The sequence below is a fragment of the Numenius arquata genome, chromosome 8 (assembly GCF_964106895.1).
Source record: "Numenius arquata chromosome 8, bNumArq3.hap1.1, whole genome shotgun sequence".
Taxonomy (NCBI): domain Eukaryota; kingdom Metazoa; phylum Chordata; class Aves; order Charadriiformes; family Scolopacidae; genus Numenius; species Numenius arquata.
This window is the reverse complement of record NC_133583.1, coordinates 55,739,146-55,765,184: the sequence shown is the minus strand read 5'-3', so window position 1 is coordinate 55,765,184 and position 26,039 is coordinate 55,739,146. Positions and strand designations below refer to the sequence as shown.

General features: G+C 39.7%; 1 protein-coding gene across 1 annotated transcript in view; it reads left to right on the top strand.

Moving 5' to 3' along the window:
* Window positions 1-24,786, top strand: part of SLC1A7 (solute carrier family 1 member 7) — a 56,063-nt gene extending 31,277 nt beyond the window's left edge. The window contains exons 6-11 of the mRNA XM_074151306.1: window positions 3,427-3,526; window positions 4,293-4,526; window positions 13,919-14,113; window positions 18,366-18,500; window positions 22,341-22,440; window positions 24,550-24,786. Of these exons, the coding sequence (XP_074007407.1) occupies window positions 3,427-3,526; window positions 4,293-4,526; window positions 13,919-14,113; window positions 18,366-18,500; window positions 22,341-22,440; window positions 24,550-24,786 (1,001 nt within the window). The remainder of the gene's footprint in view (window positions 1-3,426; window positions 3,527-4,292; window positions 4,527-13,918; window positions 14,114-18,365; window positions 18,501-22,340; window positions 22,441-24,549) is intronic.
* Window positions 24,787-26,039: the final 1,253 nt, after the last annotated feature.

Below are 26,039 nucleotides of genomic sequence, written 5' to 3'. Positions count from 1 at the left end.
TTCTCCCAACCTTTCGAAGATAAATCTTCAAAATCCTTGGTGACTTTTGTTCCATGCAGTTCTATTTTCTGTGCATGCACTTACATTCTTTTTGGGTTTGTTTGGGGTTCTCTTCTGGATTATTTTGAGCTTTTATTTATGAACCATTTTTTCCTGACTCTAAGAAACACTTATAGACTGTGCTCAGAGGAGGTAGGAATTACTATACCAGGTCAGACCCTGCCAATATTCTGCTTCACTCTCTGGCCAGTAGCAAAAATCCCAGAGAATCTTTCAAGAAATTCTGAAATAAACAAATCTGTAGCAGACTTTCTTTCCAAATCCGAACAAGGTAGTATGGTTCTAATGCCCAGAGCTCTAGGTGCCATATTACAGGGACAAAGAAGATCTCGCACAGCTCTTGGTTCATGAGCCATCAGGCTGAGACACCCCCTGCTCTCATGGCTAGACGTTTCCTCCCCGCAGCTGGCAGTCCAAGAAAAAACTGCTCCCAGACCAACTCCTTGACTAAAGTTCCCCCCACGAGGCAGAAAATTACTTTAGCCCTGGAATCTGCCCAGTCTGTTGTTCTTGCCCAATCCTAGTCACATTTTACCGCATTATTGGTGTAGAATATAACTGTCACTTATCTATGTAAGAACACAATTCAGATAATGAGCTACAGTGATATCTCAAACAAGTGAGCTACAAAGGTATACTGTTTTATAAGTTTTAAATCTGTAGATCTTCTCTTTGATTGAAACTTCTTGATTTTATTTTTGCTATCATGCAATGCTGATAGTTATATACCATTTAGTACCTTATCACTAAGAGCTTTTGTCTGACTAACTTATTCAGGTTCACTTGCTGGAGGAACTCATTGGTGCCATGTGTGTCATATTATGTTTGTGGATTTGGAAGAGGGAATTTAAACAAACACGCTGCAGTTAATCATAAAGTTCTGATAATTTTTACAAGAAAATGCTGATCAAATTTTCCTTATCTAAATTGATTCCTGGAAGTTAATCTGGTGAGCAGAGGTAGTTCCATAAAACACCTTTGACTGTATTTAGTATATCATGGTTAATACCAGAACAAGGGATCAAAAATCAAGTCTGGAATTAGCAGGTTTGTCTCTCTTTTCTAGTTTCTCTGGAGGGTGGTATTCCACATGCAACACTGCTGGAAATTGACTGTGCCCCAGTATGTAGTATTTTATAGTCAGTTCCCAAAGTACAATGTCACAGCAAATACTATTCCAGTCAAACAGTATTGGATATGAATGAATTAATTACATGTGCTTATTAGGACCATTGGCAATTTTATACTTGTGAGTACAGAAGATCATTCATTGTTTTCCCAGAACTGAATGTATTATTTTTACCATGCCCATAAGTCTTGCTGGCCTGGGGCTCGAGAGCTGGTTTCTTCCTGGCTGATGTACATAAAACGTACTGCCAGTACTGCCATGTTCAGCGTAGCCCCAGCTGCTGGGTCAGCTGTGGCCATATTAGCTCTGAACAAACCTGAGACACTAAACCCTCAAAACTTGTCGTCTACCGGCGGCTATTTCAGACTGTCATTTTGAACAAAGGTTGCAGGCAAACATTTATCACCATCTTCAGCTTTCTGCAAGCCCCCCCCCCCCAAAAAAAATGGAAGCAATGAAACAGAAGACTTGAATCTCTATGAAAGAAGAGCATCCCTCCGAAGTTTTTATTTATTGCAAAAAAAAGGGTATACAGGCCTTGGTGCTTTGTAACAGTTTTGCTCCCTTTGGCTGAGTCTTATTTGCAGAAGGGTCTTTTTACACCACTTTGGCATAGAAAAACAGCATTAGGGTGGGTATGAGTTCTTATTATAGCTTCTTTAACATCATTGAACAGCATCAGAATAGCATAAAGGGACAAGAATTTAGACTTAAACTGACTGTCTTTTCCTTTTCCTAAAGTGGGAGCTGAATTGCTCAGTAATCTCAGTCCAGGAATAAATCTTGTGTATGAATGACTTCTCTTTGCCAGGCATGCATTAAAATGGGCAACAATTGACAGGCAGAGTGAGGTCAAAACACATGAAAAGCCTTGATGCTGGGCTCAGCTGTGACTATCTCTATTACCTCTTCTCACACAGCGTGCAGGAGTTTCTGTTAGAGATTATCACAAGTGGCTAACCATTGAGACGTCTGATCTTTTTTTCTCAGAGGAGCACACATTACTTACTCTCTACAAGGAAAATGTTTGCAGTGAAATGGAACTTGGTACACCAGGGCTGCAGACAGAAGGCCCCAGTCCTGCCTGCTGCTCTGTCTGTCCCCACCAATAGCCACATGCTTAAGTAGGGCAGTATTTTAAAGAGCAATTTTCAGTTATTCCTGTAAAATGAAAAAGAAGCCATTTCTTCTTTTTGGCATTGTACAGAATTAGGAGCCAAGACTTGTAAAACTGCCACTGACCAAGCTAGAGGAGCTGAACTGTATTTAATGTCCTATTACCAAAGATGAGCAACATACTTAATACAAGAGTGTTGTTTTCTGACCTAAAAGTTATAGCTTAGATGAATATTAACATGCTTACAAACCCACATCTTGAATGCACTGTTATTTTGTGAAATCCCTGGACAAAACAGCTGAGAGCCTCCCTCCCTGCCTCAGGAGGGGGTCGCCCTGGAAGCTGTGCTGCCTGAGACCTGGCTTACAAGCGCAGATGTCCCTCCAAGGGACAGAGCCCGGGCTTCCGCTCAAAGCAAGGACACTGCATACCCAGAGCAAGTGGCAGCACGCACCCCACTCATAGCCCCCTGCTTCCACATGAAACTCCCTTCAAAGGCAGTCTCACTTGGTGCAGCTTGCTTCTGAAGTGCTTCCTTGAGCAATTAACTTGATCACTTATAATCCTTTCAGGGAGTGATGGCAGAAAACTAATAAAATAGGAAAATTATGTCTACTTATATGCATTATTGGAAACTAACACTGTCTGGAGAATATATGGTTAGGTGACACATGCCAGAGGTGTATTCCTTTCCTTTCTGAGCATTGGGTGCACATAAATGGGTTTTCTTTGCTTCCCTCTTTGCTGGTTAGTCTGTATAGCAATTTGGCTTTTCTTCACATGAACTTTCATTTCCTATCTCCCACAAGTTTGCAAAGTCTGACTGATTATGAGGGTTGGATGCTATTATGTAGACAGATATCTCCTAAAAAATGGGATGGAGAGCCCCCGTATTAACTCCCCTTTACCAGAACAGACCTCAATACTGGCTTTGCCCCAGAATCATCTTATGGATGCTGCCCAGTTTTACACTGTGGTAAGGCAGACTGCAGGCAGAGACAGCTTGCTAGATCTATATTCTTCCACTCGTCTCCCACTTTGAATTACAGCCAGGAGGGAAAGTGCTGGGGCTTTGCATGAAGGCACCTGAGAAACTGAACCTGAATGCCTTTGTTTGCAGGTATAATGTTGGGAAGAATGGGGAACAGTGGCGTTCCTTTGGTCAGCTTTTGCCAGTGTTTAAACGAATCTGTCATGAAGATAGTGGCAGTTGCTGTTTGGTAAGTATCTGTTTTAGTAAGAAAATCAGTATTTTTTTTAAAAGTGTAAGAAAATTTCAACAGTAGAGGATGCACAGAAATATAATAAATTTATTTCCAGGGAAATAAATGAGGGTGAATGATCCTTAGCTTCTATAGCTAAGATCCTCAACAATTCTGTAATTGTATGGCACAGCTGCAAGCAGAAGATTGATGATTTTTTATAATTTTTTTTTTTAATCTTAAGCTCTTTCAGCACCTATGGCTTTGTGTCTAGGTATTCTTCCTCCTATCTGCCCCAAATCAAACTCCCAGGCAGTCCAAGAGCATGTCTAATGCATATTGGTATTTCTCCTATGTTTTCCAAAGGCAAAATAAACATTTACTGAACAGTTTCCAAATAAAATCCATGAAGAGTTACACAAGCACAAGCAGATCAGCAGAGCTTAGGATTCATTCCTCCCCTCCCCAGTAAATGATTTAAGCTAAAAAGTCAGAGCTGTTTTCTGAACCAAAACATTTTAAACTCATTCCTGGCCAGCACCGTAACCTCAGCTGTGCTGAGGAGTACCCTGCATAAAAGATTGTTTAACCCCGTACTTCGGGCACACTCCTCAAGTGTTGAGAGAGAGGAGCTTAGTCGGATAAAACGACTGAACCCAGCTGTGCTGCTTCCAGACAGGCTGCTGTTACTGCACTGCTACTGGAAATATAAGGATTTCCCATCTCATACTGTTTGATGGAAGAGAGCTATCTCCTAATAATGACTGTCTTTCTTTTTGCTCAGGTATTTTCCATTCGGAATTGTGTTCCTAATTGCTGGTAAAATCTTAGAAATGGATGACCCTTCAGCCATTGGGAAGAAACTGGGTTTCTATGCCATCACAGTGGTTTGCGGCCTGGTGGTGCATGGGCTGTTTATTCTGCCAATGATGTACTTCTTTATCACCAAGAAGAATCCCATTGTCTTCATCAGAGGGATTCTTCAAGCCTTGCTCATTGCTCTGGCCACGTCCTCCAGGTATTATACAGTCTCTAGACAGATGCAACAAAATACTTTCCAGATCCTTACTACAGCTTTCTCTGGGGAGCAGCACTGTACTGGAGCAGATATATCTGAACAATGGCTTGTGTCAAATTCACTGGTATATTTGTAAAAGATGTATCTCAACATTCAGAAGTTATGTGGGGGATCCATTTGACAACAACGTTTGTCACATTGTTTTCCCTCAGTTTAAAACATATTGGACAAAAATGTTTTTTCTTAGAGGATTGGAAAGGAAATAAGGGTATTTTTCCATAAAAACAAACATTCTGCTTCTACAAAGTTAATATGTAAAAGAGACACACAGTTTGTCCAGACTTCATTTTTGGTATTAGTGCAGAACCTCCTAGTTCAGTCATATGGAAACATTTTACCCTTTCTACTCATCTTAGTCTGTATTTCTTGGTACATTAAGAAAAGGCTGTGGTTGCAAGCTATTGTCCAGCACTGGGAAAGTATTTGGCTATTCTGCTCAATGAATAATATATTTTGCATCCTTTTAGGGAGGATTTACAATGAGTTTTAACCATAGCTTGTGAACTGGTTATGAATGTGACTCCCAACACGGATAAACTGGTGCGTGAGAAATGCTGGAAAGGGCTGGAATTGACTTGCATGGAGTGGAGACAAGAACAACAACTAAAATAAAATTTCCCTGTAGCCAATATAATGAAAACACAGTTTCATGGCCTCCGTGGTTGGAGGCTTGTTACTCTGAAGTAACAAGAGCAGATATACCTTCCACTTTTTGTGCAGCAATAAAAGCCACAGTACAAGCGGAAAATGCCAGGTAAATAGGTCTCCAGCACATCTTAAATATTCATTATTTCTACTGTCAGCTGTAAAGGAAGAGGGTAAAGAAAGGAAAAGATACCTTTCTTTTATCTCATTTTTGCTTCTTTATTTTTAAAGTTACTATTGTTACTTTACATAGAGACTGGAAAATACTAAATTGTTATCCAGATTTTGAAACGATGACAGCTAGTTGCAAACACCTACCTTCATCTACCTAATTTAGACTTCAAATTAGTAATTAGTACAAAATCAATGATAAATCAGGAACGTCTCTTTATAAAGAAACATAATGAAAATTTAAAAGGTTTTATTAACCCCAAAATATTTATTCTAATTAACAATAATGACTGAGGAGCACTTCATCTAGTTATACTTAAATACCAATTCCTTCTTCCATCTTATAATATTTTCTATAATAAGTCGAGCTCTGATGACTAATATATCCTTTCAGGCAACAGTATTGTACCAGCTTCTTATCCCTTGTGCCTCTAACCTTACTTTTCTCCATAACTGCCCAAGCTCCTAGAGGAAGAATTCATGTAATCTCTCCTACAACAGAGCGACCCACTTAGAAATGAAGTTTATTTGTAATTGGTAGGATTATGGAAGGAAAAGACAGGAATGACACATAGATAAAAAGTTCTGGGAAAGCAGTCAAACAAATATTGATTTAAATAAATTCTCTTTAATAGTCTAATAAGGGCCATTAAGTAAGTGCATATGGCTTTCAATAGGGCATCATCACTGATAAATAAATATGTCAGTTTTGCAGAAATCTGGAACTCTTCTGCGAATTTTCTAAGTAAATAAACACATGGAGAAGTAACAATGTAAGTTCCCTGAACTCAGATTAGTTGATGTTAGTCATTTTTGCTCTAATCTTCTGCAAAACTTATTTTTGTTACAAAACATTACTTTGCAATGAGGTAATTACCGTCAATGCTAAAAGAGAAATAATCTCTATTTTACTGAGGGGACAATGAAAAAGTGAAAATTTAAGTTGTACTAGACCTCTGCCAGACTTGGGAAAAGAGCCCAAAACTTTTATCGCCTGCTCTTTGGCCTGATTAGGCTCATTATAGATCTAGCGAGGTCTGACAAGGTAATTTGGGGCAGGAGGGTCACATGTAGATGGCTATCTCTTATGAATATACATACAGCGGTTAGGGCAGGAGTAAGCATAGAAGAAGGAATGTATAGGAATTAAAAGAAAGGAGAGGAGAGAATTATTATTTCAGTACAGTTGGAATGTATTGTCTTTCCACTATGTTTCATTTTACAAGGTGTTTTCATACATAACAGTTTGCTCCAAAATGACCTATAAAGAGCAACATACTGTGAAATACAAAGTAAAGAAAAAATTATGTGCTGGGTGGTGTTTTAAACTCTAATTAGGCTTGAATAATTAAGGCAAGCTTTTTTATTAGAACATAAAAAGTTTGTAGCTTGAGATGTCGTCACATCCCCAGATTCAAGTAAGATGCTAATTTTGCGCTCAAAGATGTTAGTGTTGGGAAAGTCTTGCCAGATTTACATTTGACAGGCTTGACTATCTGCCCTAAGAACTGCTCTAAGAATTGTGTTTCTGAAGAACTCTATTGCTGACGATTCAGGTTTTTTAATCTGTGCCATTCCATTAATTCTGTTTTTCTAGAAAAAGAGAATTTTTCTTAAAAATCTAATCTGAATTTCTCTCTTTTTAGGAAAAAAATTAGAAAATTTTGTTCCTCGTTTTACCTGTAGTATCCATAGAAGAGTTTGTCTTTTTCTTTTCTGTTAATAATCAACAAAAATAAGCATTTTTTTCACCAGTATAGATCCCTTTATCAAGGGAGATTTAATCAAGACTTAAAAGATCAGCACATAGCCCACCATTTTCAAAACCAGATTACCTTTCTTAATATTCCTTACTTTGCATCAGCATTGCATTTTGATTTTTAAAACCAATTTATAGTCCTGGAAACTTTCAGGGCTTGTGCTTTTTTAAATAGGGATCTCCCCTTCCTCTTAAGGCAGTTCATTGTTTCTTCATTGGATCTCATCTCCTTACTCTGTCTCTAGCTCTGAGTGTATCAAGCCACTTTACAATCATGAAGAGCCCTATTTGCAGTTCATAATATATTCAGGTCCAGGTTGCTTGAGGTATATTTTGAAGTTAGAAATGTTCCAAGGCCCAACGCCAATATCATCAATCATAGTAATAAAACAAAAAGTCACCAAAATACACAACCAGATCTACAAAGGGATGCAGAGGTTTGACTCCCCTGTTCTACATGAGTGCCTAAGTTTTATTACTACTTGGAGAAAGTCCAACATTAGTTGGTTTGAGAATTTTTAGATCAGTTGTTTTTTTCTCTCAGTTACTTGTAGAAGCATAAGGAAAGAATATGCATGGTCTCTAGCAAATGTGAGCTAGCTCTTTTAGAAGACCTGCATATCACAATGCCTGTCATTGCAAAGCTTTTTGGCAACTTTCAACTGTGTAGCATGCCTATGGTTCATCTAGGAACTCAGCTCCTTGTGGGGAGAGTTGTGCTTCTAGGAAAGAGCCCCAAAAATCCAGTGTGGTTAAGGAGGGCTAGGCAGGCATCAGAGAGTTATAAAGCAAAAATCTCAACCTACAGAACTGATGAGAGAGAGGCGTCTCTCTCTGCTGAGTCTCGTCAAGGTAAACCAATCCTCACTTGAGTTTTTCTCCAGTCCCATTTCCTTACCCCAAGCTGATGTGAGGGTGCCCACTGACAGTGAGGAATACACGGGCAATTCAGCTTTCCCTTAAACCTATGCTGAATTTGACTGTCCCTGGGGATATTCAGTACCTTGAGATAGCACTTTCTCCCCTTCCACTGTGCAAGGAATAATTACGTGTTTATAGGCCAGAGAGGGTGTAGTGTGGCAACAGAGCTCTGGCGCCAGCTGGCAGCTCAGCCTGTCCAAAATCACCAAAATCACTTGCAATCAGAAGAGATTTAGTATCTTTATTGTCAGAAGCCAATGTACTGCCAAAGTTAAGGTGAGTCCTGAGAAAAGGCTCTGAATTTATGGATCTGGGACTTGGACATGCTTGATGGATTTAGCTCTGTTTGCCCCTTCTTACCAGTGTGTGTATTTTGCAAATCTAACACAGGCCCAACATGGTTTTTAATGTTTTTCTGCTCAAATAGCAGTGCCTTGTCTAGAGATAGCTGAACTTTTCACCTTTGTTACACTGAAAGGAATGGATACTGCACATAACTGAGCTGTTGCCAAAAGAACATGCACAAATGATTGGGGCTGGACAGGAGAGCTGCTTCTCCTGACAGTCAACACATCTGGATTTGGTTAAATATTGCTTGCCACAGGGGCATTATATAACACTCATAATGTGGGTATTGGATTTTCAGATCATCTTAGAGGAGAACAAAGGGTTGGTTTAAAGCATACTGATGTGTTTCTTGCAGATGTTTCTGTGTCAGTTCATGCCTACAACTAAAGATAGAAAGAAAACCACAGATCAGTCTCCTGATATTCATTACAGCTAGTCTGCACCTGTGAAAAGCTTTCATTTTAAGCTAAAAGTCAAACTGCAAGAATCAAAAACAATACCATGTACAAAACCCAAGAATGTAACACAAGGGAACCTGAAAGCAACTAAACAGCTACCTCATGACGACGATTTTATTGATTCCGAACATTATTTCAACACATGTCCCTTTAGTGAAAGATTCTACACCCCATTCTCAATTCTTTTATATTTCTCCAGAAATCCCAATCACAGCAATATTTTGGTTTGCACAGACATTACTGGAGAGGCAGGGACAGAGAAGGAGATCTCTTGTTCCTTTGGTGCATCGTTTAGGACACAATGAACTCGATCCCTATGACTGGCACCAAGTCCCTGCAGCAGTCCCCTGGCCAGCCAGCCCCTGAAGCCAAACCCTTATCCCCATGAGGCAAGAGGCTTTGGCAAGAGGCACCCATAGTGATGTACACAGGACTGGCTTTGGCAAGAGGCACCCATAGTGATGTACACAGCTCCTCTTCACTACATCAGTGGGGTGTGTACAGCACGTGCTGCCATTGCCTACCTTGCCCTGCTCTGTGGTCCTCAGGTCGCATACCTGTGGATTTCTGTCTTGCTGCCTTCTTCCCCCCCACATTGCCCCTCATCTTGTCACCTCTTACTGTATTGAAAAAGCAGCATTTGGCCTACAGGCAAAATTCCTCTTGATTTTAGCTTTCCTCATTCCAATGGCATGAGGGAATTTTATTTTTCTAGGTCATCTTTCCATACCATTAATGAATTAAAGCAGCATCTTCTCAGTGGTACATCCCATCAAAAGAAGCAATTTTCATCTTCTCTGAAGACAAACGATAAAACATGAGTTTTTCAAGGGGTTTGCTGCTTATGAAACGCTAAGATCTTGGCTATTGCACAGTGTAAATTAAAGGCAGATTTAGCAAAAAGGAGATGAGATCAGTTTGTTGATTTTTTGGAGCAAATATCAAAATGCATTTGAATGATAAGATAAACAGAGCAGGCTGAACAGCTGTTCCTCCACGGTGACTAGCTGTCTTTGTGGCTCACACTAGTAAGAGCTTGGCCTGATCCAGCATTAGCTTATGCTCAGTCTCTGCAGCTGCAGCATTTTATCCCAAAATTGAGATAAGACTCTAAAAATGTATTTTTAATTGTTAGAGTTAGTGCTGGGAGAAGATACCTCTCCTCTTAGCTGAGAGCTTTAGGACAATTTTTAAAAGACTTAACAGATTAAAATCAGTGCTTTGGAGTACTTTTTCCTCCTAATAAATGTTACCTGTCAGGCTTTCATGTTACTGCTCCACTGTTTAACACCAGGTAAAGCAGCTTTCAAGAAAACAAACTTCACCTAATTTAACTAGAAAGACAAATTAAAGTATTTATCTGAGAATGCTTTTTTCTTCAACCATTGAAATGATGTATTAATATAACTCAAAAATGACAGTAGGAACATTTTTTTTCTAAGTCACCAACAGCCAAAGCCTTAAATAAGACACGTATTTTCTGATACGTGCCAGATGATACATTCTGAGTAAAAATGAACCATCATTGAATAAGACAATCTCTTCTAGGATACTCCACATAACTTTTGTCAACTGTATTCAGGAAATGTTCATTCAGATTGAAACAGGTGCTGAAAGGGTGATCAGGGATGTGAAGTACCAATCTTGTAAGAGAAGACTTTAAAAAGTCTGATTGGGTCGATCCAGGCTGAGAGGGGACAAAACTGATTTCTGACAATATGGGTTGTAACAGCTGGACTGATTTGTGCAAAAAGAAATGCATAAAGCACATAAAAGCAAACTTAGTGTAAATTGAAAAGAGCACATCTAGATCATAAAGTACATTTCTCATCTGAACAGTGAATTCTGGAAATCATTTCAATAGGAATAGTTAGGACAAACAGTCTACTAGCTCTGAGATGCAGTGTCATAAATTTGAATGAGACTGTACGTAGTAGTTGCCTGTGCTAGGGAGGCACAAGAATCTGTGAAATGGAAATTTGCTTCCTTTTAATATCTTCCACATTGTTTTTCATCATCATTACACTCCCATTCTGCACATTTTCTTTTTTGTTATAATATTTAGTAAATAAAAAATACCAACATCTAGTTACATGCCCTAGAAATTTTACTTTTAACAGCACAAAATTAAAATGAAAGCAGCACCTCACTCTGAGATAATGCACAAGTTTAAATGTTGAATTCTTGCAAAAACAGTGTCATACATTCTGTTTACGACAGTGGAAATAGATACAGGTTTTACTGGCTGTACCATTGGTAATATGGGATTGTTTTCACAATCTTTGTCACATCTTCCAACCAAATTGGAAGATGTCAGTCAGTTAAAATTTGCACGTTTCAGAGCTCAGCTCTCTGCTCTCAGAATAGGAAGACATTTAGGTTTAAAATTCTGGCATGTCAAAGGGTGGGCAAGGTGGAAAAGGACTTGTAAGATTACCTTTTTCTCCTCTTTTTCCCACAAATAAATCAGACAGGGTTTTGTTACAGAAAAGCCAAACGGTCAAGGAAAGACTGTCTTTAAAAACAAGTAACCCTCCAAAACTGAAGTGGCTGCAGGGAAGGGAGACAATGAATAGTAAGTTTAGTAATTGCTTCCTGGCCATGCCTGCAGTTAAGAACATCTAGAAGTGTTACTGTGGCTGTCTGATCCCAGTTACAGCTACACCAGGGCTTTCAGTTCTACATCATCTGTGAGTCCCAGCCTCATCCTTTCATTTTATGAACATTTTATGGTAAATAAGGCATAGAGAATTTCAGTCATTCACAAATGAATGTGTGGTAAATGATAGGCATGCCCAAGAAGTGACTTTTAATGTATAGTTCGGGGGGTTATGCTTTGCTATGTTTCTTTTTCAAAGTAAGTACTGATTAAATATTAGGATTGCCAGAATGAAAAAGTTGACTATACACCAGTTACCAGGGGTAATCAGATTTCCATTGCTTCCTTGACCTTTCAGTTTATTTGCATACTTAGAGAATTACTTTTGTCCAGATCTTTGTGGCAGCGACTGCCAGTCTGTAGTAAATCATTCAGCAGTCAGACTTTATAAGGTTATAGAAAACAGAGATATCGTAATGAAAGCATAGACATGGTTTTTCTTCCTTTTGTGTTTCTACTGCAGGAAGCTGCTTTCCCTTTCCAAATACTGTTACTTTCCTCAAACAACAGCTTGCACAAATACAAAATGACAACTCCTACTCATGGAAACATTTTGCTAATGCATTCCTGCAAACTTGGGGTTATGATTTCAGAGCGTTCAGAATCTCGCTGTGATTTTGTAGGTCACATGATGTAGGTCAGGACTGAGAGAATTTGTAGATCAAAAGTGTTATCTTCCATTAAGAACAGATAATGGTCATTAAAAGATTTAGATATCAGAGCCACATTGCTGATGCGAGGCTCACAACAGACAGCGACTGAGCAATCTGAACCGCCCAAACTAGTGGAAAGACGCTTATATTTCATGACTCGGGGCATGTAGATCAGTAGATCACAAGAGCAAAGAACATTAAAGACCTTAGTATCATGATACCGATATTTCCCTTATACCTACTTACCTCTTTAAAGAGGTAACTTTGGAATAATTTTGAAGGAGTTTGCTCTTTTACATCTATTTAAATAGCCTCATATATTGAGCAGTATATTGAAATTAGTATCATAACAAGGACAATATTTTGCCATTTGTATATATTCTTCAATGGTATTACTTATTTTCTATACAAAATAGAAATTCTGTAAAAATTTCTATACAAATTAGAAATTCTATAAAAAATACCCCCTCACTCACTTGAATGCAGTTTGATTACTCATGATATATTAGTGAATATGAAACTGTATGGTAAAATGCAGAATGTTACAAGAAGGCTGATAAAATATAAACATGTTTAGGTGTGTTGCTATTTAGAAATGCATGCATCTTATTGAAAATGAGTAAATTTATGACAAGATAATATTTAATTAATTGTCTTAGTTAATGAAAACAAAAACCAGGGGTTTTTTTTAGAGTATGAAATTGAGGGTTAAAGTTTGGAAGGGGTCAAGCTCATTTTAAAATGAATACCTATTGCAGTCTTATACCATTCCACTCCATTCCATACCATTCCACAGATATACATATTTATCTCTCATTTACATATGTACACATTATTATATGATTTGCAATTATGTGATTGTTATATGATCACACAAGGAAAATGTGATTAAATGAGTTTGTATATTCCTGAATTCAGGAGCTTGGCCCATAGCTTTTCTTTTCAGGGCTGCTGTTGGTAAGATCTTTGCCTAATCCCTTGCAGAAGTAAGAAATTGCTTCTGTATGAGGTAGGACGTTACCGCATTAATGCATTTGGTGGCAAAAGAAGGAGTAGTTTCTTGGTCAGAGCTGTTGCCCACTGGGATGTTTTAGAGTTTAACCCAAGCAGAATTCCAGTCTCTCATAAGCTCTCACTACCATTATAATTCATTGCCTAAACTGGTGGTCTAATTACTATTAATATGCAGTGAGAACTGGAACAGTTCCTAAGGGTATTTGTATAGCATTTCCTTACAGTGAGTTAAGAGCCCTTCTTGCTTTATACCTTTCCTTGGTTTATGGTTACTCTTGCTGTTTAGAAGTGCCTTTTTGTTTCAGAAGGCCTGGAAGGAAACTTTTTTAGAATCCGTAAGTGCACAGCAGTTTTCAGCTGCACAGGGAGTTTCCCTGGTCTTGCTTTTGAGTGTACAATTCTGCCTCTGTGGGATTTCTGACCCTTTTCTTCAGAAAGAAGGAAAAAGAGAACATGATTTTTAATTTTTGGGAAGGAAAATCTGCACTAACTCTAGCGTTTATACATGTAACTGTCTTTATTCCCCCTCCAGCAAAGGAGTGAGTTACACGGCAAGTGAGGTACAAGTGCAGATCAAGGAATGAGAAGCAGTGCTCATGTGGTTAGTGTGAAATTTACCCTGCCTGGAGAAGGTTTGCTACAATCCGTTCTATCCCCCAGAAATAAAAATAAATCAATGTGTGCTTCTGTCTGCTGTTTTGCAGCTCAGCCACACTGCCTATCACTTTCAAGTGCTTGTTGGAGAATAACCATGTGGACAGGAGGATTGCGAGGTTCGTGCTGCCTGTGGGAGCCACCATCAACATGGATGGGACGGCGCTCTATGAGGCAGTGGCTGCCATCTTTATTGCGCAAGTAAACAACTATGAGCTGGACTTTGGGCAGATTATTACTATAAGGTATAAACCTCAAATTCCACGTGCTGTGATTTGTTTGTCTCGTGCAGTCTGGCACTCTTAACATTCTTGTACGTAGCAATGTTCAGAACAAAACTCATCTTTGCTCATCTCATCAAAACTCATCAAAGGATCCATTCTCATAGGATGGTTTTTTTAAAGTAATGTGAAGATCAGGGGCTGTACAAAGGGAAATTGTACTGGTACCATTCCATAGAAGCATGTGGACACCAGGAAACACGTTTCTGTTTGAGGATAACTGTCTAATTTTTCCTTTTAGGCAACCCATTGATCATTTAATGGGATTGGAACATTTTACTATTATTACTGGTGTTTAAAACACTATTTTAAATGTCAGAATTGTGTTCAGCTTCAACTCTGATTTGCATCTTTACATGAGATGACAAGATTAAAAAACTGCAAAACTACAAGTCCTATGTCAGGTAACAGGGAACGGTGTGTCATAGAATCATAGAATGGTTAGAGTTGGAAGGGACCTTAAAGATCATCGAGTTCCAACCCCCCTGCCATGGGCAGGGACACCTCCCACTAGACCAGGTTGCTCAAAGCCCCATCCAGCCTGGCCTTGAACACCTCCAGGGATGGGGCATCCACAACTTCCCTGGGCAACCTGTTCCAGTGCTTCACTACCCTTACAGTAAAGAATTTCCTCCTAATATCTATCTAAATCTCCCCGCTTCCAATTTAAAACCATTACCCCTTGTCCTGTCACTACATCTCCTGACAAAGAGTCCCTCTCCGGCTCTCCTGTAGGCTCCCTTCAGATATTGGAAGGCTGCTATGAGGTCTCCCCAGAGCCTTCTCTTCTCCAGGCTGAACAACCCCAGCTCTCTCAGCCTGTCTTCATAGGAGAGGTGCTCCATCCCTCTGATCATCTTCGTGGCCCTCCGCTGGACCCGTTCCAACAGGTCCATGTCCTTCCTGTGTTGAGGACTCCAAAGCTGGACACAGTATTCCAGGTGGGGTCTCACGAGCACAGAGTAAAGGGGTAGAATCACCTCCCGCGACCTGCTGGCCACACTTCTCTTGATGCAGCCCAGAATCCGGTTGGCTTTCTGGGCTGCCAGTGCGCACTGCCGGCTCATGTTGAGCTTCTCATCCACCAACACCCCCAAGTCCTCCTCAGGGCTGCTCTCCAGCCATTCTCCGCCCAACCTGTATTTGTGCCTGGGATTGCCACGTCCCAGGTGCAGGACCCTGCACTTGGCCTTGTTGAACTTCATGCAATTTGCACGAGCCCATCTCACGAGCCTGTCTAGGTCTCTCTGGATGGCATCCCTCCCCTCCAGCGTGTCGACCGCGCCACCAAGCTTGGTGTCGTCTGCAAACTTGCTGAGGGTGCACTCTATCCCACTGTCCATGTCTCCGACAAAGATGTTGAACAGCACTGGTCCCAGTACCGACCCCTGAGGAACTCCACTCGTCACTGGCCGCCAATTGGACATTGAACCATTGACCACAACCCTTTGAGTGTGGCCATTCAGCCAGTTCCTGAACAGCCAGTTTTCCTAACAGCCAGTGTTCCTAACACAGCCAGTGTATTAGGAAGCTCTTTGTCAGACCTTGGAGGAGTAGGGGAACAAGGAAGGAGGACAGATGCTACTATCAGGGCAGGTTTTCATCAAGATGTCGTATCACTCAGATGTTTTTTAAATGTCTTCTCTGCTGCTTGTTAAAGCAGAAAACTTCATAAACAACCATGCTCTCAGTGGGTAGAGAGTGCTATAGCTGCATACTCCATCCTTGAAAGGTCTGTAATGGATCCAAAAGACTAGAAGCGCCAGCTGAACAATTACTGCCAGAATAACTTCAGTGGCTGCCAAAGAATGCCTCAGGGACTGAAACCTGCAGGTTTCCAGCAGGGAACAAATGATTAGAAAAACATTCCTCATAGTCAGAGCCTTGTGCAATATATTTGAGATCTGCTTACCTACCCACCCAGTGACCTCATCACTGCCCCATTTACACTGCAGGGCCTTGCCCGTCTTCTGCTGGCCATGAAAACCTTCATGACAAGAGGAGGAGAGTCCTGAAACTAACCCCAGATGACAGCTGGGGTTTGCTAATGGGCTTCTGGCAAGATCTGGTTAGACTAGAAGCAGAAGAAATAAATTGTGCCCATGTGAGCTCTTGCTTTAGGCTCTCTCTCTCTCTGAAAATTGTTGTAACAATCCTGTGCTAAAATTTAGTCTTTGTGATTTTGAATTCGGGGATGTTTTTAGAATGTGGTCCTAAAATATGCCCCAAAGCATGGGAAGACATTATACACACCTTGAAGCAGAGAATGGTGATTTGAAAAAATTAAGGAGAAGGAGGGTGATGGTAAATGGATAGTAGGCAAGTTCTAACTTTCTCTTAGCAGAACCCTATTTATCTCTTTATTTTCACTCTCCATATTAAGTGAGAGTACATAAGAATCAGACAAAACTAAAGACAGTAGAAGGAAAATACAAATGAAGACTGGAAAAATCCAAGAAAAGAAAAGAAATAAAAAGACTGACTTACAAAGGAAAGGGGTAAATAGGAAATCACAGTGTATTCACTATCTTGAATATCTGAAGCTAAATTCTAATTGTATTCTATGGGCCAAATCTGCCCCAGATCTTGAAACTTTAGGATCTGGAGATTTGAAATTCAAATATTTCTGAGTGCCAGGATATTTTTGCCAGAGGTGAAAAAATGTTAGAAACATAATCAGTCTACTTTGCTCATAATCTGTAAAATCCAGGTTGACAGTTTATGTTAATCTGATTATGCAAACCTAGATGTAGCAGAAAAACAGAGTAAAGATCCTATTCCCATCAACTGAACATATTATAGGAAGAAGCAGCTACATTAAGGTAAAAAATCAACAGAATAGCAGATGAGTTTGCCTATACAATCTTGGTTAAACATTCCTATTTTCGCTCCCAATTAAATTATGAGACTTTGTGGCCTGAACTGGTTTAGGAGGCAGAAGCAGTCCTAATCAGCCAGCCAGTTTAGAGCACTAACTGGAGGACCTTTTAATGTTCATTACATTTATCTCTTATCCAACTGCTGAGCTTCTGTCCCTTCCTTTCTATCTCGACTCTGCCTATTACAATGCTACTAGGATGCTATACAAGCTAACTTTTCAAAATGTAGTTTTAAGTCTTTCTCATTGCCCATTACACCCACACGCAAATGTATTTTTTTTATTGCAGGAAAGGGCTGTAGTTATAAACATTGATGCTACTCTGCTGGTACACTATACAGCTGTGAGCAAGACACTGGATATCTGTGTCTCAGTTTCCATATGGGTGAATACTGTTACCCTCATTTTCCATCATAGGAGGCTGATGAGATTTAACTGCTTGCCAAAAGCTCTGAAATTCTGGATTGATGAATGCAGTGGATTATCAGTGTATATGTTTTATGTCATCCCTTTACAATTGTCAACATTCGGTTTTTGTCTTTCTGCTGGATGGCCTAGCTCTTGGAAGTGGCCAGATGGGCGGAAATGAATATATCCGGTCACTTTTGCTCCTGGAAAAAGGAATGAAATCTCTCCCCTAAAAATAGCATTATGAAAAAAATATTAAGCCTGCCAGGTCCACTCTTGCCCTGGTCTCGCATTCATTTCTGCTTGCCTGGCTGAAAAATTGATGTGAAGGTCAAGTAAAAATACTTTCCAGAAACTGAAGAGGTACAGTCACATTCATGCTTGCTTCATATTTAGATCCAAGCATGCAAAGCCATGTGCTATGCAAGGTTTTCACCCTTGGCCCAGCCAAGGCCCTAGTCTCAGCCAGCCGTGGATTTGCCTGGCACAGGAACTGCTGGTGATGACTCAGAGACGTCTGCTGGGAGCTCTGCTGCCAAGGGGGAAGCAGCAGCGATGAGGAGTGCTGGCAGATTCATGGCTCACAGCGTTGCGTGGTGCCATGACCCACAAGAAGATGACATAACTCAAAGAAGCCCCCAGCCTGGCTGCCCCTCCTTTCTCTGCCCTCATAATTTTAAGAGATAACACTGAACTGCCCCACCAGCGCCAAGGTTGCAAAGGTAGAGGGTGAGAATTTAGCACTGGGCAGCCAGTTTAGCTTGTTCTTGCTCTCTGACCTGGCTTCTGTCCATGAAACACTGGCACTTCTGTGTAGTGGCTTGTGTAAGAAGGATTACGGTTTAGGAAAGCTCCTGTAGAAACATAGTGTGGTTTCTTGCAGAGCAACCCATCACTGATAAAGCTTATTCCTTTCTTTCTTTGTTGAAGTATCACAGCAACAGCTGCAAGCATAGGTGCTGCAGGCATCCCGCAAGCTGGCCTGGTGACAATGGTCATCGTTCTGACCTCGGTTGGGCTCCCAACAGACGACATCACGTTGATTATTGCTGTTGACTGGGCGCTGTAAGTAACTTTAAGATTTTGAGGTTTCCAGTGTGGCAACATTGCTAAAAAGGCAAATGGTCTCCAGGGGCATAGTAATATAAATATACATAAAAGGCATGGGAAGTAATTATTTTGCTCGGAATGGTGCTAATGTGGCCTCAGATTAAGAATTCTGCTGAAGTGAGCATTATATTGAAAAAAGATGTAAAAGAAATTATGAGAGAGTGTAGATGAGACTTGGACAACATGACCCACATGGAAAGGCTGAAGAAGCAGAGCTCGTTTAGTCTAAACTAGAGCAGGCTGAAAGAGGTAACCACAGCAGTTTCTGATACAGATAAGATTGTCCTGAAGAGGACAGCGGTCAATTGTTCTTCACACTCACAGGGAGGGAGGATGAAGAAGTAGACCAAAGTAACTACCTTAAGTCAGATTACAGGTGTATATAGCTGCTACTGATCTAGTCAAGATGAATGCAATACTTGCAATCACTGCATTAGGACTAACAATGTCTTCTTTTTGTCACAGATCCTGATGCAGTTCTGCTCTTTCTGATTTCAGTGCTAAATAGGCACTAGCAATTTATAGCCCCCTCTGCAGAGCCACGTTTTGCAAGTGCAGTCGTTCTGTAGAGAGGGTATTTTGCTGCATGCCTAATCACTGAGGATTTCACAGCAGAGGCAGAGGCTAAAACTTAACACACTTAGAATAAAAGAGATTTTGTCACCCATGAGAACAGCCACTTTAAAAATTGAGCAACTTTAAAAATTCATAAGGTGTGGTTTATTTGACCTCTTAACTTTTATGTAAATGTCCATGAATCAATCAAAACATTTTTAATAGTCTAGGAAGATGAATCATAAAATACTGGTCCCTAGCTCATTGGCATTTCGATTAACTACATAACTAGCATATGCCCCCACAAGGAAAACATCCAAATTATTTTTTATTTAATCTATGTAAAATATATCTCCATTAATACAGTGGAGTTTCATTAGCTCAAGGTTCTGGTTAAAAATGTGTTACAAGTCCTTTCTGTTATGTATCCTATTTTATTCAACTTTAAGCCACTGATTTTTCTGTATAAAGAATTGTGAGAATAAATTATTTACTTTCCTGTTCAGTGTAATAGAAAATTATTATTAATAGGAGTCATGAGTGTTGTGTTATATGCATATTTTAAGAAATATTTTATTTTAGGAATACCAGGAATATTCTTCTGTGAAGGCTAAATAATACATGCTGTGGGCACCCAAACATGGGAATGGCAGTTCAGATTTTAATAAAGCAGCCTTTCTAATCCTAGTCACTGAAGCTCAATAGTTAATGAAGCACAAAAAAATCAAAGTATTTTAAGCTGTATTACAAAAGCCTTTTCCCTCTATATTGCTCAGCTTTCGCCCAGCTCTTGCAACAACAACATTTCATTGTTTTTCCAGTAAGTCTTCCAGCATATATGGGAATTACGCTAGTTTTTGTCTTACAAAACTTTTCAAAACAACAGACAAAAAACTTTTTCAGGCTATAATTCCAGATGGTATTAAAAAGTGAGCAAGGAACAGACCCAATTTTCTATCTTTTGCAGATGACCTTTCATACAAAAAGTATATTTCTGTATTTCGGCACTTGGTGGTTTCAAGAGCCTGCAGATGCACAGTGTCAACATGGTTGACATGATGAATATTTTCAATTTTAGTTTTGGAAGTACTGGAGTATGAAGAATGCTTAAAGAAGGCTGTTTAGATGATCTCACAAGACTGAAATACCCATTACAATGCACTGCAGGTATTACAACTCATTTAGGTAGCCATAACATGTATGTGAACTTCATACCTTTAGGTAGTGCCTAGAGACGTAAAGAAGAAAATTAAAACATTTCTCAGCTGATTTATTAAACACAAGGTAAAGGTTTTGCATCTTTAATAATATAATCTAAAGCTAAAATACCACTGTAACACCTGACTCAGGTGTTTGCACTGAAAGAAATGCCACTAGCAGCAGGCTGGCCTCTTAGTGGAGAAATATCAGTGATCTGTGGTGTGGCTGTACTCATGCATAGTACAGACTACTCTGTACACACAGAAATATGGAATAGAACTGGTCAAACAACGTGCCAGGCAATTTATTTTCTTTAGAGTTTCAGTGCGGTGCACTGTTTCCTCAGAAAAATCTTGTCTTCAAAGAGATGCTAATCAGAGCCCAAAAGGGAATGCAAACTCCTGAGCTCTGCTGATACAGCTTCTTCTCTACCACAGCTGACTGCACAATCCAAAATTAAAAAAAAAATTAAAATTAAAAACCACAGCACAATCCAAAATTAACAACCCAGAATATCTTTCCAAGAATCAAAATCTGATGAACAACCAAAGAAAAAAAAAGTCTATGTGTCTGTTTGTAACAGGAACACCTATCAATATGTGCTGTAACAGTATTTTTCCCTGCGTAACATATTCTCATGGGAATTTTCCTCAAGGTAAAACCCAAAATCAGAACAGCAGGAATTAGAAAAACGGATTCAGCAAACAAGTGTAGGACTGGAACCTGGAGTCAACAACCACATCTAGGTGTAACTTTTGGAATATTATTGCTGAAGTTACTTGCAATTGCATGTAGAATTTGGGTAACTGCACATGCAAATAGCCTTTTATGCAGGAACTTTCATATTAATTAGGCAAGCAACTGCATAAACATTTGCATGCATAGAGTACATGCCTAAAATATCTGAAAAAAAAAATCAGCACACAGTTTCAATTCTTTTCTATATTAAGATACAGGATCAGAAATCTGGGTAGTGTTGATATTGGACCGTCGCTGACTGTAATAAGCCAAACATCTGGAGATTTGTGAACCTCCATTTTACAACCCCCATTTATAAATTAAGTTACTAATATGACACAGTTTTCAGATGTGTAGGTTTTTCTTGGAAGAGACATGATATATTTCAGACTTAGAAGCTATATTGTATATTTGAAATCTCATCAATTTTAACTAATAGATTCCAAGCTGTTTCAAGTGTAACACTTATCTATGACAACCACTTGCTTTTGTGTATATACAGTCTGTATTTTAATAGATTTGTTTTTTAGGCAGTGGGTGGAAGATGTAAACAGGGAAGAAATGATCCCATAAATGAATAAATGAAGAATAGTGAAACTGTATATATAGAAAGTATTGTCAAGCATACGATTTTAAATTGGAAAAGATGATAACTGAAAATGAAGAATTTTAAGAGCCTCTGGTAGCCATAGCAACCACAGCTTTTTAAGAAATGAACATGATTTAAATATGGTCAGTGCCTGCTTAGTTTCTAAGTGTAGTTATCTAGCTATCTTCTGAACAATTTTGATTTTATTCTGCACGTTCTACCAATACAATAATCTTCTCAACTAGCACTTTGGTTGCTGAGATTGGGACCTTGATAACTAATATAAGGTACTGGTTGTACTGGCTGCCCTCTACTTTCATTGAAGCATTTGCAGCACCAGACCCCAAACTGGGCCACAGTACTGGACCTTAACATAAAGACTCGGACATAAATGCAGTCTTCATCTCCTGTGTTAAACCTTTTTAGTGCTGAATCAGCTTGCATGTATAGGGAGGCACGGCTACTCTGGTTAGCTCAGTTACAAATTAAAGTATGCGGCAGCACAGCTCACTGAGTGCAGAAAAGGCTGGAAAACCAAACTGAGCAGCTCCCTAACTAGTGGCTGCCCTGTGTCAAACTCCTTACTACCATTTCAGAACTTGTTAGCTCATAAAAATGGCAAAACTGGCCTTCAGTTATAATTACTGCAGCAATGAAGGCATAGGAATGTACCCAAAGAGCCAACAATTTACCATTACTATTTCATTTTCCAGAGACAGGTTTAGAACAATGATCAATGTCCTGGGAGATGCGCTGGCTGCTGGGATCATGGCCCACATCTGCCGGAAGGAGTTTATCAAGGACGGTGACGAGGTAACAACGCCATGAGCCAGGGTGTGCCAGCGTGTGCTGTATTACGGCAAAGAACCTGCAAGCAATCAGCCTCCCACATTTTTTCATCTAGTTTGTAAATGGTGTTTCAGAGACAGGACAGGATTGGGCAATGTGCTGTTTAGCCAGATGGGGTGGAGGGGTCCTTTTTCCACGAGGGCATGCAAAAACCTACTCAAGTGAAAAGCTTGCCGGCCAGCTGTGTCTGGCACACTGGGCATAGGAGCAGGAGAAGCAGCTGCACTGTCCTACAAATGCATGAGATGCTGGAACTGTGAGTCTCACACTCAGTACCCAAGTTCTGACTAGCCAGTAAGTCATCCCTCTTCTAAAAACGTGACCAGCAACAGAGCAGGGTGACAAATGAGTGAAAACTGAGTATTTGTGCATAGGGGGAGGTAAAGGTATCTATGAGTGTGTATATGCATAATCAATAAGCTCATAACTAAAGCAACTACCCTGTTTCAAGCCTCTGTGTTAGCATAATCTGAAGCCACCATTGCAATAATTTCCTTTCTGAACTAGCATAAGCACATTGCTCCATTCTTTACTTCATTCTCAGGCATCTTCATGCTTTCTACATTTAATACAAGTCCCTCCTTACCTCTTTGTTTTTCCTTCTCTGTATCTTATTCCATACACCACACATACTCTGTATTCTGCCCCTGCCTCCCTCCACTCCTATACCTTTTTATTTCCTCCTTGTCATGCATCATTCAATCTTTCCTTCCACCAGGAACTCCTTCTCATGCTTTCCTTCAAATCCTTGACAAAGGAGATTCCTAATTCCATGAGCCCATCATGCTTGGAGGTGCTAATCTCCAATCATTTCAGTTCATGGCAGACCCTCACTACCTTTTTCCCCACAAATACAGAATAGTTTATGCAGAAAAGTTTCTTCATCAGGACTGATTTTCACAAGGCCTGTTTCATGCCTTATAGTATTCTACAAAGAACAACAGCATTAATAGAAAAGTTTTATTTCTATTATTATTTGTCCCATTTTACAGACAGTCTTTTTGGAAAATCCCAGTCTCATGCCTTCCTGTAACATGCATTTAAAATTCCTGCTCTTTCAAGTTTTATATAGAAATACAGGCCTTATCCTTTGAGGTACTTAGCACCTGCAGTAATTATTGATGACAGGATTAGGTGTGAATATATGGGCTACACATATAGCTAGCTACAAAAAACCTAAACGTACAACCTAATGGTAAGGTATGTCATCCGTTACAAAGCCAGAAGTGAAGTCTGAGTTCCTGCATAACACAGGCCTCCTGACATTTCATCGCTGCATTTAGAACTCAGTCAGAACTCAAGAAGAGATGTTTCAAAAATATAAAATCTCTCCTAAGGGATTATTTAGTCATCCATGATGAGATTTTTCTTTACATCGTGCTCTATAATTGTATTAAAATATACCCTTGGTCTGCCATATGTTTTTGCTGCATAATTTGTGGAGTTAGTAATGTATACCCAAAGGCCAAATTTTCTCAGCTGCAAGCTCACCTCTTTGCCAGTATTTGCGTCTTATTTTCCCCATCAGAACTTCTGGTTTGATTTAAAGGACACGTCAATATTTAACTTATGAATCAGTCAATAAAATCCTCTATTTCTTTTGAAATAGTGCAAACTGAAAAGACAGGTGTTAGTTTATTGGGTTAGATGAAAGGCAGAAGACAACAACAAATACTTACTGGTCTACGTAATTGCACCAAAGAGCAAGCGCTGCCCAAAGCTGGGCATAATGGTCATTGAGAGTCCCTATCTTCCGAACTTAGCCCTGAAATTCTAGTCTTCATTTACCCTACTTGTATCGCTTACTGATGCAAGCAGTTATTACTGTGGGTATAAGATAAATCAGAGTTGTGATATAATTTGCATTTTTACAGACTTAGAGACACCTTCTCTTTATCCAGATGGCGTAAAGATGCTTTAGTGTATATAAGAAACAGGTCCTGGAAGTCTATGGAGGCCCTAGATAGTCCCAGTGAATGTAAAGCAGACCACAGGCTTTCAATGTAAAAATTCCTTTCCTGTTGTATACAGCAAACAGTGGCAGTATTCCAAATCTTAATGCTTTTCACATAGGTGCCATTGATCTGTGAAACTAAGCCTATTAACATCCATCAGATTGTGGCTTACCAGAGAAATGGCTGCGTGAAGACCATGAATGAATCTCGTGGACCAGAAACGGTGAAGGGGTTTCAGCACCACATACCCGTACAAGTGGAGCAAGAAGAAAGTCCAGTGGAGAATCACACTAAGAAATCCAACAGTAAAGACCACTGCACTATTGAAATAAATGAACTGGAAACAAATGTGTAACTGCTACACTCAGTGGTATCTCATACCCCAGGGACCTGATACCCAATCTCTACCTCACAGCTGGAAGAGGGACTCTTTGCCTTGAACAGGAAAATGTGGAATTACCGCCACCCTGCTTGTACTGGAACAAGGAGACCAGCTGTGAACGTCAGGAAAGGCACACAGCTTGCAAGAGACGGGCTTCTTTAGGTGGAAGATTTTAATACTGAAAAATTAACTAATGGACAACTACTGTTCTATTCTGCACTCATTTGACTCCAATATAGTATTTGACACTCCTTTGGCTTCTCTTTTTTAAGTTTTTTTTATTTGACCCTTTTTAATTTTCTAACCAAAGCCTTTTTTTTTTGTGAATTTCAGTAATTATGAACATTGTATTTATGTAGATTTTTTGCTATGTGAAAATGTTTCACCAAAACTGCTAAAGATACTCATTTTGTCTAATATTTGCTAAATAGAGAGTTTGTGCTTAGTTTTAGAACAGCAGCAAGAAAATCACACTGATTTCCTGATCTCAAGGGCTTGCATATGTTGCTAAATAACACTTTGAGCAGAGGTGAAGCAAAGCACGCATTTTTGCAAGAAAGCGTTTCGGCAATTCTGATGGGCAGCCTTCAGAGACAGGCATTTGAGTGTGACATATAACACGAAGGATTCCTAGGTCACCGCAGAGCACAGTTTGCCTTCCAAGTGCCAGATTTATTAACCTTTTTTTTAACCTAACTCTTTAGTAGAGTCAGTACCATGCACATGCAGTGGCAGAGGCGACGTGAGCCCCATTCCATAAGCACTGGTGCTAATGTGTCCCCTCCTGTAATCTGTAGGCAGTTCTACTGTGTGTACGTAGAAACCCAAAGCTCAAGCTCTTGAACTGTATGCTTCATCCCAAGGGCAGACTGAACACAAACTGGAACCCAATGATGCTGAGTAATATTGGGGTTTAGTGAGGAGTTTGCTGAGGAAACTGGCATGTTTTTTCTCATAACTGAGTGGTTGAATTAACAGTTGCATTGACAGTTACTCCCTTTCCACTATCTACTGAATCTTTCAGTTACAATAAAATCTGCTGAGTATGTTTCCAATGTTTGTGATAGAGAACATTTTTAATAAACCTGCCATTTCAAAAACAGGCTGGCTGTCCACTTCTACTATTACTGTCTTCTTATTTCTCTGCCAAAATGGAGAGTGGAAGTGAGGAGACCTTTTGAAAAGTTGGGATTTGATCCAGAGATTACATACAAGTTCATACCAAT